This window comes from Danio rerio, chromosome 22, assembly GCF_049306965.1.
Source record: "Danio rerio strain Tuebingen ecotype United States chromosome 22, GRCz12tu, whole genome shotgun sequence".
Classification (NCBI taxonomy): Eukaryota; Metazoa; Chordata; class Actinopteri; order Cypriniformes; family Danionidae; genus Danio; species Danio rerio.
Window position 1 is genome coordinate 4,879,508 of NC_133197.1, and position 18,065 is coordinate 4,897,572.

Genomic DNA, 18,065 nt, shown 5'->3' on the forward strand with positions numbered 1-18,065 from the left:
TACAATAAATACATTGTCTACACACCATTAAGGATGTCCTCGGGTTTTCTAATGTTTACACTGGCTTTCAGCAGTGTGTGTTGCATTTGCATTTAATGTGTTCAAGTCTGGGAAAACACACGTCACAAGCCAAATATAACATATGCGATGCATTTTACAAGACTGTCATTAGAGGGAAAATAAACAAGAAAAATGACCCGTGCAAAATATAGATGAAGTGCACGCCCCTGACAATATGCAGAACTGTTCATAATATGTCCAAAAATGATATATAAATATAAATCTAATGATATAACAGTCCAATTGTTTTTGCTGTTTTCTTGCTTTAGACATCATGCTGATTCATTCTGACAGTAGATGCATTGTCAGGAGCCAGACGGACTGGACTGATGTGCATTCCTCTCATAAATGGCTTTATGCAGTAAGTTGGCAGAACTTTATAACACCTGTCAATCATTTTCTTGGCAAGAACACAAAAGAGAAAGAGAAAAAATGCCTCTGAGAGTTTTCCACTTAGCAAAACAACACTCGACTTTACCAGTTGAAAATGATTAAAATGTTACGCATGTTTCAATGTGTTTACTGCGCTCTTAACAGTTAAAACTATATAGCTCCTAATTACTCTAGCATGCCTTCACTGGATTCATTAAAATGTCATAGTTTTACTATTAGGATTTTGCATGTGTTTAAATATTAATAATAAACTTAAAAATGAATAAAAATAAAAGATTATATTTAAAACTAAATTCAAAATATTCTTAGAATTCATTCATTCATTTTCTTGTCGGCTTAGTCCATTTATTAATCCGTGGTCGCCACAGCGGAATGAACCGCCAACTTATCCTGCACTTTTTTACGCAGCGGATGCCCTTCCAACCAAAACCCATCTCTGGGAAACATCCACACACACACACACACACACTCATACACTACGGACAATTTAGCCTACCCAATTCACCTGTACCGCATGTCTTTGGACTGTGGGGGAAACCCACGCGAAGGCTGGGAGAACATGCAAACTCCACACAGAAACGCCAACTGAGCCGTGGTTTGAATGAGCGACCCAGCGACCTTCTTGCTGTAAGCTGACAGCACTACCTACTGCACCATTGTGTCACCTATTCTTATAATACATGTTATAAAATCTTCTAATATTATTGTTAGCGTGATCTATTATGGCTAGATGTAGAACAGTCACAATTCAGTTAGTTTTTAGTTAAATGTAATTATTAATTTAGAATAATCTACTTTTTATAAATACAAAAACCTAATTTCTTCCTTTATGTTTGACTAAGAAACCTGCATCACACTAATACAATAATATAATAATATGCTTTTATACACTAATGGGCACTTTGTTCGGTACATTTGCTTGTTAACGCAAATTTTTAATCAGCCAATCACACGGTAGCAACTCAATGCATTTAGGCATGTAGACATGGTCAGGATGACCTGCTGCACCGAGCATCAGAATGGGGAAGAAAGGTGATTTAAGTGACTTTAAAAGTGGCATGATTGTTGGTGGCAGACGGGCTGCTCTGAGTATTTCAGAAACTGCTGATCTACTGGGATTTTCATGCACAACCATCTCTAGGGTTTACAGAGAATGATCTGAAAAAGTGGAAATATCCAGTGAGCGGCAGTTCTGTGGGCGCATCTTTGAGCGCACAACACATCCAACCTTAAAGCAGATGAGCTACACCATTAGAAGACCACAGGAGTGCCGCTCCTGTCAGCTAAGAACAGGAAACTGAGGCTACAATTCACACAGACTCACAGAAACTGGACAATAGAAGATTGGAGAAATGCAGCCTGGTCTGGTGAGTCTCCATTTCTGCTGCCACATTCAAATGGTAGGGTCCGAAATTGGTGTCAATTACAGGAAATCATGGATCCATCCTGTCTTGTATCAACAGTTCAGGCTGGTGGTGTAATGGTGTGGGGGAGGTTTTCTTGGCACACTTTGGGTCCATTAGCACCAATTGAGCATCATGTCAACACTACAGCCTACCTGAGTATTGTTGCTGACCATGTCCATCCCTTTATGACCACAGTGTACCCATCTTCTGATGGCTTCTTCCAGCAGAATTATCTCAGACTGGTTTGTTAAACATGACAATGAGTTCACTGTACTAAAAAATGGCCTGCACAGTCACCATTCTCAATCCAATAGAGCACCTTTGGTATGCATCATGCATGCAGCTAACAAATCTGCAGCAACTGCGTGATGCTATCATGTCAATATGGAGCAAGATCTCTAAGGAATATTTCCAGTGCCTTGTTGAATCAATGCCATGAAGGATTGAGGCAGTTGTGAAAGCAAAATGGCATCCAACCTGGTAGAAGTAAGGTGTGCCTAATAAAATGGCCAGTGAATGTATATTAGATTATATTATTTGTAATAAAAGTAATGTAATATAAAAACTTACATGTGCAGTTTAATTTTTACTCTTTCAAATACTTTCAAGGATAAAAACTTCCCGCTAACCCATTTCTAGTATTGTTTTTTAGTAAAATATTATGTCGTTATCATGGCAATGACAAAATAATTTTGTTACTTAGCCATTTACCTTAAAATGTGTTCAAAAATAATTTCAATTTGACAGTAGTATATGAGTGTGTGTGTGTGTGTGTGTGTGTGATTGAGTGTGTATGGATGTTTGGCAGTACTGGGTTGCAGCTGGAAGGGCATCTCCTGTGTAAAACATATGCTGGATAAGTTGGCAGTTCATTCCGCTGTGGCGACCCCAGATAAATAAAGAGATACGCCTAAGGTAAAATAATAAATAAATGTATTTTGATAAAATGTCATTTAAACTGCTACATATTTCTGAGTGGAACAATGTTGATGCTAGCCGACAGGGGGCGTCTATGTGTGGAAAAAAACACCTTTCAACATGTTTCCCTGATGGACAGAAAGACGGAGGAGATGCCGCTGCTAAAATATACCTTACATCGTGGATTGTCGCTGTTCTGGGATCATTTAAGGACAGTTTTATCCGCCGAAGCCTCCGTTTTTTCCCGCTGAAGCCTCTTGAAGACTGCGGTCTGTGTGCTGGATGTGAGTTGATGTCGACGTCAGGATTCCTGCGATTATTTGCCGGAAGATTCTGCGCGAGGGTTTGTTTTTGTTTGAAGCTCACGATGAAGGATAACGTTTATAACGAAAAACGGACATAAAACACGGAAAGACGAGCGCTGAAGAGGCCTGTGGTTTATTTTAATCGGATATTAAGCTTGTCCTCTCATCATTGGAGCATGGACAGGTAGCAGTGATGGGTTTCTGTTATTAGCATAACTTATTAACATAATCGCATATGTAAATATTACTGTATAGTATTAATCGTTTAATGGTCTGATTATTTTGGAGTGGGCGTGGTCTGACGCGTTTGTTTGCTCTTTTGTTTATTTGCAGTAATTTATAATGAATATGGACTTTTTAATGTTGGCCTGTTATTCTGTACATCAAGCTAATAGATTTGTTTGCAGTTTGCTTTTGGACCCCCCTCAGGCGTTTATACTAGATTTTATTGCGGATAGTTGTTTTAATCGTCCTGAAAATTTATTACTAATAGTGTAGACGAAACAAACATTTAGATTATTGTATTGCAATAGTCTCATCTAGTTAAATTCAACTAATATTTAAGTATTTAGGTGTTCAAAGCATTATGTCATTATGAGGTAAAGTTGGTTTTATAGTCACACAGTTGGACATTCTCTTTTATAATATAATTTCTGAAAAGTATTCTTTGCCAACTCTAAATAGTGAAAATTATTAGCAGCCAATAACAAAATTTCCCTACCGAAAAAAACAGCTTAAACCAGCCTAGGATGGTTGGCTGGTTTTAGCTGGTCAACCAGGCTGGTTTTAGAGGGGTTTTGGCCCCTTCCAGGCTGGTTTCCAGCCATTTCCAGCCTGGTCTTAGCTGGTCTGGCTGGGAGATAACCAGCTAAAACCAGCTTGACCAGCCTAGCCAGGATGGGAGCCCAGCCAAAACCAGCTATGTCCAGCTTAAACCAGGCTGGTCAAGATGGTTTTAGCTGGATTTAGCTGGTCATTTTTCAGCCAGACCAGCTAAAACCAGGCTATAAATGGCTGGAAGCCAGCCTGGAAATGGCCTAAACCCCTCTAAAACCAGCCTGGTCAACCAGCTAAAACCAGCCAACCAGCCTAGGCTGGTTTAAGCTGGATTTTTCAGCAAGGTTGGTAAATAGTATTGGAGCATGTCAGAAGGTCGTACTGAAGGAATGTGCGAATACAAAACTGACTTTACCTCATTTTATTCTGAACATCTATTATTATAGATTGTTAAACTTATAGATTTGTTTACAGTTTGTTTTTACACTCCCCTTTGGCGTTTATATTGCGAATTGTTGTATTAATCTTCCTGAAAATAGCGTGGACGAAACAAATATTTAGATTAATTTATTGCAATTTAGTCTCATCTCTGTAGTTAAATTCAACAGATGTATTGAAGTGAAGTAAACATATGTCATTATTAAGGTAAAGTTGGTTTTATTCTCACACATTTGGACTTTTTCTTTAATGATATCATTTCAGAAAAGTATTCTTTGCCAATTCTAAATAGGGAGATCATATTAGCAGCCAATGACTATCATAGTACAACATTGTTCAGTCAAATAAATATTGGTAATGTTGTTTTGAAGTCATGCTAGCATGTGATTGCAGACCAAATATTCAAAGTACTATGGTAAAGGGAGCATGCTGCAAGTTGTCACTGAACTCATGTTCGAATATAAAACCAACTTTACCTCACTTTATTCTGTACATTTGTTTTAGATTGTTAAGCTAATAGATTAGTTTACAGTTTGTCTTCGGACACCCCTCTGGCGTTTATATAGCATTTTTATAACGAATTGGTTTATTAATAGTCCTGGAAATTGACTTAAACAAATATTTTGATTAATTTATTGCAATTTAGTCTCATCTCTGTAGTTAAATTCAACTGATAGTCATGTATTTTTCAAAGTACAACATTGTTCACAATCAAATAAATAATGCTAATGTTGTTTTGAAATACTTGCATGTGATTCCAGACCCAATATTCAAAGTGCCATGGTAAACAGTATAGGAAGCATGTCACTGAAGTTGTCACTGAGCAAATGTACGAGTAAATTACCAACTTTACCTTCATGTCATTAGATTGTTTCATTTAATCTTTAATCAAGTTATAATTTCCCTTCTGAAAAAAAAAAACTGGTGGTTGACCAGCCTGGTTTTATAGCGGTTTTGGCCATTCCAGGTTGGCTTCCAGCCTGGTCTTAGCTGGAGCACAGCAAAAACCAGCTATGTCGAGCTCAAACTATGCTTGTCATGCTGGTGTTAGCTTGTCATTTGCAGCCTGACCAGGTAACACCAGACTGGAAATGGCCAAAATCCCTCTAAAACCAGGCTGGTCAACCAGATAAAACCAGCCAACCAGCTTAGGCTAATTTAAGCAGTTTTTTTCAATGTGGTTATCTTCTATAAAGTTGTTCAGGGTTATTTTCTATAAATAAATGGCTTTAAAAGGGCATTTAATTCTGATTTGATGTAAAATGGCTAATGCTAAAATGAGACTCCACAAGTGCTAGCGTAGCTAAGTACAGAAAATGTGTTTCAATTTTATTTTGTATTTTAAGTGCAGTATTACAGAATTGCACAAAAACACTTTTAGAAGTTTTGCCAAAATGTTTTTTGGGAGTGTTGCTAATGTTGACAATAAATGTTGATGTACAATAAATGCTGATTTAGATAAATTTATAGCATTTTTACTCATTCGTTATAAATATTCTACATAAACAGTGATCGGCTAATCACTGCATGCATGACTTCACAGAGAAAAAAAAAATAGCATTTCTGCTATTACTTTTAGACACTTAAATTATATTTTGATTTAATTATATTGATATGACAAACTTTTGTATTTTCCACATTGCTGGTTGTAGGCATGTGCCGGTATCCGCTTGTTAAGTGTGACGTCACGCGAAGTGGCTTCCCGGTTCAAGCGCTCTATTCAACTGAATGGGGAGACTCATGAAATGTTAAAAATAAACGTTTACAAAGCAACTTAATTCTGCCGAAAATCGCAATATATATGTCCATGCCTAATATCCAATGGCCAGAAAGTGATTAAATTTTTTTTAAACTGGTAAAATGTTGGTATTTGATATGCAGCAAACCTAGAGATTGTTGTGTACACTATGACTTTGTATAAAATTAACTTTAATGTGTGATATGAATAAAAAGTGATCATAAACAAATGATTTATAACTCAAGTGAGTGGCGGCTTGGACCCGGAAACAGTGTTACATACGTCACCAACACGTCATCACTTAACAAGCGGATACGATTCTAACTGTTTGATAAAAACATGACAGTACTATCATGGTATTGTGATCACTGCTCTGAAATATGTGCTTTTTAAATGTCTAGATCAAAAACAACAACTTCATTCCTGATTTTAGGAATTTTAGCAAACACAAAAGTTTGGAATAGTAAACATGGCAGTCAGATCAATAGCTTTTTAAGTGGAGATAATTTGGGAGTTGCCCAAAACAAAACAAACTGTGCATATACCTTAAAACGGTTTAACAGAAAATTGCGTCCAAAATTGCATGCTTCCATACTATATAGAATGCTAAAACAGTATGCAAGCCGAGTAATATGACTGAACTCATAGAATTCGACAAACAGTGTGCGAGAAATTCCCAGGTGGTCTACCACTTCCAGCGATATTCGGAAGTGCGCATCTGATGGACACTTCGCTATCCCCTGATGCTCCACTAGAGAATTCATGAATGCGACAGACGTGGGTAGATCATGAGGAAATGGCGGATGTAGTACGTCTGAGTTCCATTCATACAACTCATACTGCATAGAGTGCAGCTTTCTAACGGTCGAGTAGTACATTTCAATTCAAATGCAGTAGCTACTAAGTTGCAGGCGATATCGGAGGAAGCCCTTGACTTTTCCAAACCACGGTAAACCTTGAAGCCAGTTACTTTTTCATGCCTAGCCAGTTGTCAAAGTGACTTGTTCCATTCAGATTTATCCTCATGATTAGTATATGTTGTAATAAGTTGTCAGCTTTTTAAACTTTCCAGTTCTCTCTCTTCAGATTGGAGGATAACATAAACCGTTGGTTATGGCGGGAAGACTTCTGGCTTCCTCCTGGCGTTACGTGGAAAGACATCGCAGAGGGAACGTCTGACGGAAGTCGGCATCCCGTACCGCGGGATCTGCTCATCTCATTCCCATTGGCCCTGGGGTTCATCGCCCTGCGTTTTGTATTCGAAAGGTCAGTATCAACGCCGCATATGTTTTCATTTTCATTTCTAGCGAGTCAAATAGCATTCATGTGTAGAAAATGAATAAGGAAATATAAAATGTAAATAAAATAACACTGTATAGTCTTTATTTTAATTCATTCGGTGAAATTAATCTTCATTAAAGTAACAAATGTTGTACTTTTTGTTTTCGAATCTTTTAATCTGTCTTGAAATCCCTTTAAAACACATGCATATGATCAATCTTCAGTCTGTTATGGTTATAGCCTTACTCTACTTTAGATGTCGCCACAGCGGAATGAACCACCAACTATTCCATCATATGTTTTACGAAGTGAATACCCTTTCAGCTGCAACCCAGTACTGGGAAACACCCATAGACTCTTATTTACACACACGCATACATTACGGCCAATTAAGTTTACCTAATTCACCTATAGCGCATGTGTTTGGACTGTGGGGGAAACCGGAGCACCCGGAGGAAGCCCACGCCAACTCGAGGAGAACATGCAAACTCCACACAGAAATTCCAACTGGCCCAGCCGGGACTTGAACCAGTGACCTTTATACTGTGAGACGACCCAGTGCTAATCACTGAGCCACCGTCACGCCATTTTGAAAGTCTTTAAGAAATTTACATTTGCTTTTGTTTTACTTCTGCATGTCCATAATTTAGATTCTCATCGTTATTGTTTTTGTTATTATTGTCAGTATTTCAAGGCCATGAGTGGTTGTGTAAGCATTTCACTGCACATCATAGTGTACAACTGTGTATGTGACAAAAGGAAATTCTCAGAGCAGTCGGTGTGGTTTTGCTATCGCGTCTGTAAGAGCGGGTCAAGTGTAGATGTGTGAAATCCGCTACTTTAATGAGGACAGCTGCCCATCACGTCGCTCCTGAAACCAGATCTAGATGTTTATTCATCAAACACACTTCAAGATTTCCATCCTCACCACTGATGGAGATCTGGAGTTACACAGAGAGTCAGCTTACACTGTAGCTGCATAAGTGTTTGTTTCTGTGTGTGTGTGTGTGTACTTCATGTTTATAAAGTAGGCATGGGCCGGTTTAAGATTCTGACCGTGTGATAACCTTAGATAAAAATGTCACGGTTTCACAGTATTGTAATTACTGCTCTAAAATTCGCTCTTTTTAAATTTCTGGGTAAAAAACTAAAGTTTTTTCCCCCATTGAACATAATATATTTTATTTTAGAAAACATTTTAAATATTTTGGAGCAGTGAACATGTCAGGCTAGATAATTATTAAAATAAATCACAGACTTCTGCTGTCTTCATTAGTTTAAAAAAACACAGATTTTGGGCCCTATCACACACCCATCGCAATAAGGCGCAAGACGTGTTTGGCGTGATTTGTTGATATTTTCAGACTAGCGCAACATTAATTTTCAAGTTTTTCTCCACGTTTAAATAACAAACAGCTTTTTTTTAGTTTATTTATGACTATTTGCATCTGTATAATGTTATTATTATTAGCAGTATTATTTATTATATGTAAATTATATTTGTTTTAATAAAAACTATTTTAAATTTGTCCACCTGTGTGGTTTTGGAGACGTATGTGTCAATATGTGGGTCATAAGAACACGACGTGTGTTTGGATATAACTCCATTTTTTGACCACACTTCATTATTATTGCTCATTTAATCATTAAATAGTTTTACAGGGTTCCCGCGGGGTCTTAAAAAGTCTAAAATTTTAAAATCGAAATTTAATTCGCTGTTCTAGGTCTTAAATATTTTGCACAGGTCTTATTTTTGCGATGTTCATGTAACACTCATCTAATGCTCATTTAAATTCTTTTTTGTTGTTGTTGCTGGGGTGTTGTAGTTCTTTATTTCACAAGTCCAATAGGCCTATTTCACAAAATGGCGATCGGGACCGGAAGTATGCAAAACTTTGTTCCGGTAGAAGCAAAGTGCAATGGCGGAGACGAGTAATCAATCTTGTAGCGTACCTTTTGTGCTAATTCGAAAAAGAAACATCCATATATGTCGTTTAATAGTTTTCCAAGTGATTAAACTATTAAGATGCGTTGGATTTGGGCTATTCGGAGAGATGAGGGGAATTTACTGTGAGGAAAGGCAGCACTTAAAAACATCTTCAATGATAATGATTCTCTTTTTATTCATCTGATTTTACTGTCGGTTTTTTGACAGCCCCCTGTCGTTTAAAAAAATATCTCAATGATGAACGTGTCAAGTATAAAAGCCTCATCCGTTTTGTAAGGTGTGCGATGCGGCGCCAGGCGAAAGTATAAATTAGCGTTATGATGTTTGTTTGTTTTTTCTGTAGTTCAATGGTGCATCTAATTTACCTTTAGTACTGTTCAATTTAAATAAATCAATTTTACCCCTAATTTTGTGCTTTTATATTTTTTCTCATGTGTTTTTGATATTGCGATATAGGTCTTAAATTTAATACCTAATGGTCTTAAAAAGGTCATAAAAAGTCTTAAATTTGACATCATGTTATCTGCAGAGACCCTGTTATAGAAATAGTTTTGAATCCAATCTTTGTGCTTAACAAACTACATTAAATATGTCGGCTAATGGATATCTTCAGTGGAGTGAGTTTCCGTACTCCACCAAAGTAAAGGAGTAAAGAGAAAGTAAAGAGGCTGAATGAAGGAGGCTCGTTCTTTATCCTTGTGGTGCAGATGCTCTGTTTAACTGTTTCTCGCTAGTGAAGCGTTCCGTTTTTCCACTTACAAAGTCCGCCATGTAAATGGCAAATGCGCAATGGCGCGACACATCTGACTCTTAAAGGGAATGGGAGATAAGACTCTTATTGGTTTAATGCACGTTATGCTCTAAACCAGGGGTCTCAAACTCAATTTACCTGGGGGCCGCAGGAGGCAAAGTCTGGGTGAGGCTGGGCCGCATAAGGGATTTCACAAAAAAAAGTCCTCAAATGTCATTATTAACAGTTTTAATTATTTCTTCTGAACATGAAGTGTCCTGAACATAAATAGAACATTGAGTGAAGATTATGAACAGTTCTTCTGAACATGGCATCTTCTTCTCACAAATCTGAACCACATTTGGCTTTAGAGCGGAAGCAGTTGAGACCCTCAGTATGGCTTGAAGTTGATCATCATTAAGTCTAGACCTGCACTTTGACTTATTGAAGTCCTAGAGAAAAAAGTGGGGGAACTCACTCAAAACTTCCATTCCCTCACCTAAAAAAGGCGTATATATGTATAAATAAAACACCCCCACCCCACTCCAGTCACATCAGTCTGTACCAGTCTGTATCTACCTATAATATCAATATATATAAGATGCAGGGCAGGCACGTGCACACATAGGGCTCAACCTGTGCAGAGCACATGCCCTTTTTAGTCTTGCATAGAAAGTGCGCTTCCAAAATGATCAAAAGTGCCCCCGCGACGCGACACACCCTCGGTCCCGCCCTTCAGTAGGCGCGCGATAACACCGCTCTTGAGTACGCGCGCAACAACACAGCTGATCAGAACGCGCGCGACAACGCGCATTGAGTGACAAGCGCGCTGTGTACGGATAGAATCAGCGGAGCGGGGAGCACTCTCTCTCCCCGCTCTGCTGTCTCTGTCAGAGTACAGCGGTCGGCACGGGCCACAAAATATTGCACTGAGGGCCGCAAATGGCCCGCGGGCCGCGAGTTTGAGACCCCTGCTCTAAACAAACCCATAACTCATTAAGAGAATAAGCACAACCCTGTTAGACCATGCGCCAGCCATTTTTCCATCCTTAAAATAGCAAAAGTGGATTCAGACATGCCCTTAATGGTTTTGCGCCCTACGCTTTAGACTTTGCACCAAGATCGTCAAAATAGAGCCCTTCAACACAGAACTTGAAAAGGCATCTTTAGAGATCTTTCTTTTCTTTTTTAAAGTAAAGCCAGTGCACTGTTCTGCTCTATATCATGTTTGGGTATGGTTTAGATATTGTTTTTTTTTTTTATGTTTCCTAAATTGTGGGCTGAACTGTAGATTTTGATGTGGATGAGATAATGTTGCCCTAAAAATAAATAAAATAGTCATAATAAACACTTTTCTTTTTCTTTTTTTAATTTTTTAAAAAAAAATTTTATACAAATTGTATACTTTAGGAAAGGTATAACAGAAAATTTTAGAGGTTTTAAAAACTTGACTTTTCCAAATCACGGTATACCTTAAATCCATTTATCTCCCCATGCCTAGTATAGAGTCAGGTGTTACAGAGGAAATGGTGGATTATGAGGACATTGTTAATATCCTCAATTCTCAAAAGTCTTATAAATCATAAAGAAAGTAGAAAAAAAGTTAGGTCGGAAGGTAAAACCACACACAGTTTCCTGTAATGGCTAAGGTTTGGTGTAGGCAGATGGAAAACACAGTTTACAGGACAGTATATAAAAAAGGAGGGAACCAATTGAAAGTCCTCACAATTCACAAAAACAAACGTGTTTTTTTGTGTCCGTGTAGGGTCTGTGTAGGGTTTGAAACTGGGTTGAAACTGGCTTCAAGGTTTACCGTGGTTTGGAAAAGTCAAGGGCTGCCTCCGATATCACCTACTACTCAGTAGCTACTGCTTTTGAATTTAAATGCACTACTCGACCGTTAAAAGTGTGCACTCGATACAGTATGAGTCATATGAATACAAACATGTGTGTTTGTGTGTGTGTCTGTGTAGGGTGGTGGCTCTGCCTCTGAGCCGCCGGCTGGGTGTTCGTGACAGGGTTCGGCTTCACATCACACCGATCCCCAAACTGGAGGCGTTCTACCTGCAGAAGAAGAAGACTGAGCCGTCACAGGTGAACAACACCTAAACACCTGACTCATTACCGCACACATGACATCATCATCAGATCTGACTCGCTCTCCACGCCCTACACTAAAATAAACAACACACACATGTTGGCTTAATGACAAAAAACAAAGTCTGCAGAAAATGAAAAATTTACTGTTTAATTTGAGCACAAAGTTATTCTTACACCGTGTCCTGATTACACGAGACGCGGCACCAAGACACGCAATAAAAGATATCTTTTCCATGTTAAGAGTTTTTGTCCTAACCATCTGTGCTGGTGGCGCACAAAATTTAGGTTTTTATTTCTGCAAACAACACGGCAGGACATTGGTCATTAGGTACTGATTTTGGGCTTTATTCAATGTTAAATGCTACCAATGTTTCAATATTGCCATACTACTGAAAGCAGCAGCCGTTTACCTCAGATCTTAAAAATAAGCAGACGGTTTCAAAATGAAAGTCAAAACTGTGCAAAACCAACAGCATCAGCCTCTCAGTAGCCTATTTATAATGTTCAAGACGTTCAATATGTTTTCATTGTGTCTGTCATGTTGTCACGTTTGGGGCGGAGACACAATTTGTTTGTCTCTGGAATCTTGTGACGTCACATGTTATTAGAACACGGTGTTGAGGTGAACAATTAATCTGTGTCAGTCCACTAATAAATGTTTGCTTTGGTAATCTGTACTCAAAATCGTATCATTTTATTCCATGTTTGAACTGATAGTCCTTTTGTTGAAGTCAACTTGAGGGCTTTCATATCAACTGTATGTCTATATTCTTAACCACTGTATATCCCCTCTAACCATTAGTTTGCTATGAGGAAACAATGCGCAAAAAGAAAGCTCCGCCCCTACTAATAAGTAGCAACTGAGTTAAGTTAAACAGGTTTAATGAGGGCAAAATCATAATTAATGGTTTATAAGTAAAGAGAATTTGAGTTTAAAATAAAGTATGACTGCTTCAAGATATTATTGTTATCTTATACAATGGTAATCGTTAATTATTTATCATATGTAATATTTTATTATTAATATAATGATCGAAACATATTTACAAAACAATATAAACCAGTACTCTTTAACAAATACTCAGCTTTACTGAGATATATAACATGACACATATGCATGCTCTATTAAAATATTAGAAACATGAATATTTGCAATCTTTCGTCAATTAAAAAAAAAAAAAAAAAAAAAAAAAAATATATATATATATATATATATATATATATATATATATATATATATATATATATATATATATATATATATATATACAGGGCTCGACAATAAGGACTGCCCGATGGCCCGGGTTCAGTGTGCGAGACACTCGGGCCAGTGTACAGAATGTTACTGGCCCGATCGGGCCAGTGCTGCCTTTTTGCCTGCCAGATCGAGCCAGAGCTGCGTGCTGCGACTGTCTGTCAATTGTATGCAAATACAATCTTACGGTGCTTTCACACATAGACGTTTGTTTCGGAATCTGTATCGTTTCCCCCGTTAGCGCGTTTTTTCTTGGCATATATCCAGCAGTTGCGCTCACTTCCGTGCCAAATCAATCAGTCCGAGATCGCCTGAATGAGACGGTCTCTGTCCTATTGAGCGGATCGATTGTAGCGAGAAAACAAAACAATGCAACGAACTAACGACCCAGGCTATATCACAGTGTCTTATGATCGTGTAATAGCCATATATACGGCTATATGAAGAGAGAATGATGAGCAGGGCGAGATGTCATTCTTACCGGTAAATGCGAAAGTGAAAGCATGCTGAAATATTACCGAGAGCTGTTTATCCAGCCTGATCTCGGTTTATCCGTTAGGAAAATTGACCGAAGTTAATATCTGATCATTTTTTTCCATGTTTTAATCTTACAATATGTTGTGTCAGGCCAGTTGTTTTGTTCATTTCTGCACTGACAGCTCGAAAGAAAATCAACATTGATCTGCTTCGCGATCTGCTGCAGTCTCGGTTCATCTGCTATGTCTCTCTATAATTTAAGCCTAAAATACAGAATTATAATCAACGTTTCTTTAATAGATTGATTAATTCAATAGATAGATATCTACGAAACCTGACAATTGAAATGAGGCTCTGTATGAGAAAATCTGACCTCGATTTGTATTCGGTGACGATGTCTGTGGGTTGTTAAAATTAAAGTGCACATTTTTGCTTATAAAAAAATCTATACACAACTGGTAAAAAAGTTTGGGGTCAGTATGATTAAATATGTTAAAATAAGCTTCTTCTGCTCACCAAGGCTGCAATTATTTCATCATAAATACAAATTGTGAAATGTTGCACTATAAAATAACTGTTCAAAAGTAGTTTATCATATAATTTATTCATTTATTCCAGTGAATTTAAAGATGAAATTTCAGCTTCATTACTCCAGTCACATGATCCTTCAGAAATCACTAATATTAATTATTATTATATTTATTGTAATAGTAATAAAAGCAATAATGTCTGGAGTAATAATTTTATTTGAAACTACATACAACAGCAAAGAAGTTATTTAAAATTTTGATAAATATTTAACAATTAAACATTTTTTACATTTATAAATATAGCCTTGATGAACTGAATAATTTTCCATAAAAAACATTTTAAAAATTACTGTAAATATATATACGGAGTTATAAGCCCCCTTTTGTTGTTGTTTTTTTCTTTTTAAAATATTTCCTAAATGATGTTTAAGAGAGCAAAGAAATGTTGATAGTTTGTCTGATAATATTTTCACACAGTGTGTTTGTGTTCAGGAGGATCTTCAAGCTCTGGTGAAGCTCTGTGGTCTCAGCGAGCGTCAGATTCAGTCATGGCTCCGGCGCCGCAGGATTCAGGACCGGCCCGCAAACTCCCGCAAGTTCAGCGAAGCCTCGTGAGTGTGTACTGAAAATTCTGTGTATGTGTGTGTGTGTGTGTGTGTGTGTGTTTGTGACTAACGGCAGCCGCTCTCTGTGCTTCATCAGGTGGAGGTTTGGCTTTTATCTCATCATCTTCTCAGCCGGTCTGATTTCTCTCATTCACGTGAGTACTTCAAAACAGTCTCAAACGAATGATTTCATAGTAATCAACTTTTCATTCTTATATTTGCATAAAGATGTAATATCTGAAATTTTGAGGGAAAAATGTTTAGTTTCTGTGAAGTTTCAAGGAATTATGTTTTTTCCACAAACCTACACATTATTCATTCATTCATTCATTTTCTTGTCGGCTTTGTCCCTTTATTAATCCGGGGTCACCACAGTGGAATGAACCGCCAACTTATCCAGCAAGTTTTTACGCAGCGGATGCCCTTCCAGCCGCAACCCATCTCTGGGAAACATCCACACACACATTCACACACTACGGACAATTTATCCTACCCAATTCACCTGTACCGCATGTCTTTGGACTGTGGGGGAAACCGGAGCACCCGGAGGAAACCCACGCGAAGGCAGGGAGAACATGCAAACTCCACACAGAAACGTTAAATGAGCCGAGGTTCGAACCAGCGACCCAGCAACCTTCTTGCTGTGAGGCAAACGTGCTACCCACTGCGACACTGCCTCGCCCACCTACACATTATTTATATATATTTTTGTTGTATTGTATATAGAGATTGTGTTATATATTAATTATATACAACTATTTTATTAGATCATTTATATTGATATGTATATAATCAGGGCCGGATTGGCTAATCGGGAGGACCGGGAGAATTCCCGGTTGGCCGGTCCGTTTTTTTGGCTGCGAGGGCCGGTGTCCCTAGCTTTAGACTCTGTTGCTCTCAGCAACTTTTTTCATTCATTTATTTATTTGTTTGACCCAGATTCGAACCTTATCTGAGTAATTTATTTACTTTTTCATTTTTATTGTTAAGACATATAACACTGTTAGGGTTGTTGAACATTTGAAGTTCTAAAGCAGCTTTTTTTTCAAAAAAGACGTGATAGTGTAATTAGAAGCTGATTTGGAAATTACCTTATTTTAATATAGTCAGTCGTGAACTGAGGTGGGCCGGTCTGAAAAGGAGTCCCACTCCGGCCCTGTATATGATTATATAAAAATATATACATGATATACCCAAACTATGAGTGACAAATCAGTTCGTTACTTGAAAGCATTTACTGTTTAATAGTATTTATTCATTCATTCATTTCTTTTCGGCTTAGTCCCTTTATTATTCAGGGGTTGCCACAGCGGAATGAACCACCAACTTATCCAGCACATGTTTTACGCAGCGGATGCCCCTCCAGCTGCAACCCATCTTTGGGAAATGTTAACAATTATTTAAATTATTATATGTTAATTATTGAATATATGTTAAATATCTGGCATATTAAACAAGAGTGTATGATCATTCATTTATTTAATTTTCGGCTTAGTCCCTTTATTAATCTGGGGTCGCCACAGTGGAATAAATAGCCAACTTATCCAGCATATGTTTTACACAGCGGACGCCCTTCCAGCTGCAACCCATCACTGGGAAACACCCATACACACTCATTCACACACATACACTACAGCCAATTTAGCTTATCCAATTCACATATAGCGCATGTTTTGTGGGGAGCACCCGGAAGAAAACCCCAGCCAACAGGTGGAGAACATGCAAACTCCACACAGAAACGCAAGCTGACCCGCTTGAACCATCAACCTTCTTGCTGTGAGGCGAACGTGCTACCTACTGCGCCACCGTTTAGCCCAGTGTATAATCAACGATAGTTTATTTTAACAAAAAAACATTGATCACCAAAATCTTGTTTAAACAGGAACATCTAATCATTATTTTCTGTCCACTGATGTTCTTCAGACTCCGTGGTTTTGGGATCACCGGGAATGCTGGAGCGGATACCCGGCACAGGTCTGTAACAAACGTCTCTCCGAACACAATCACTTCCTGCTAAACAATCCCAGGAACTTTATTCTCTCAGTTGATCCTCTTTGAAGGAGGTTAAAACCCAAAATCTGAGGAACAATTCAGAGCCGCACCCTCCACACCATTCAACACCACACTCAGAGTCATCATTCATTAGCAAAAAATAATTATTATTGTTCATTTGAGAGCATGTTTTTGTACAGTTCATTTTTTTACGTGATTAAATGTTGCGTGTTCATTCTGAAATAAGACAATATTGATATTTTGCATATAGAGTAGGGGAAATATGACGTCACTTTGTAGACCAATCGGCTGTTAGCATCCCACTGGTTTTCTCTGGAGAAAAAAAACAATAGGATTGTCCACCAATTGCGGACTAATTTAATTGGCTGACACTGCTATGATCGCGTCAGCCTCAACTTCAGTCACGCCCTCCGTCAAGAGTTGACGCTGGAGCCTCGTGTGTTATATTATATTTATGGGGCTTTCATACTTTGTTTGCAATATTTGCACAAAATTAGATGCTTGAAAATCTACTCGCTTCATTCGCTCATGAAATTCACTTCACAACAGATGCGAAATTACTTCAGTTTTGTTGCAAAATGGCTGACATGGATTTTGTTGAGAGTGTAGCTTTGCTTTATGTGCTATGGAAGGCTGAAAAATGGCGTAGACTTGTTCGGTGCTGTGTCTGCTTCTGATTGGTTAAATATACATTTCAGCAAAGTTCCGATTTTTGAGCTTGAATGATTTCCACGAATGATGCTTTTTTGTTTGTGCGTCAAACAGCCAAAAACGATCAAGTCAGCCATGTCGTTCGCTCAAATTGCATCATTCGTGCTGCCTAATTTGTGCGCACCACGCACAGGATGTCTATCACATTTTTGCATTGAATGTTGCATTGACCATATAAATAACTTTATTGCTTCATTTGCGTCTGGTAGGGTTGGGTCGATAGATGATTCCATCGCCAATAGACAACACGATGCTGAGCTGGCATCGCCGATCCTCCGCCCTCGTCGCAAACCTGCTTGCGAAAAATACACACTCAGGCCCCGTTTGCACTAATACGTCTTAGTGTTAAAATGGCATTTTAGGACGAAAATAATCCACAT

The 18,065-nt window shown here is 38.1% G+C and overlaps 1 protein-coding gene across 5 annotated transcripts in view; it reads left to right on the forward strand.

Moving 5' to 3' along the window:
- The window catches only part of cers4a (ceramide synthase 4a), an 86,762-nt gene that overhangs the window by 56,098 nt on the left and 12,599 nt on the right, over window positions 1-18,065 (forward strand). For 3 of the 5 annotated variants that reach the window (XM_073936275.1, XM_068216252.2, XM_073936273.1), the window contains 6 exons: window positions 330-421; window positions 7,122-7,301; window positions 11,968-12,088; window positions 14,849-14,967; window positions 15,059-15,116; window positions 16,885-16,935. In XM_073936275.1, coding sequence (XP_073792376.1) covers window positions 390-421; window positions 7,122-7,301; window positions 11,968-12,088; window positions 14,849-14,967; window positions 15,059-15,116; window positions 16,885-16,935 — 561 coding nt within the window. In that variant the 5' untranslated portion in view covers window positions 330-389. 5 annotated transcript variants of the gene reach the window in all.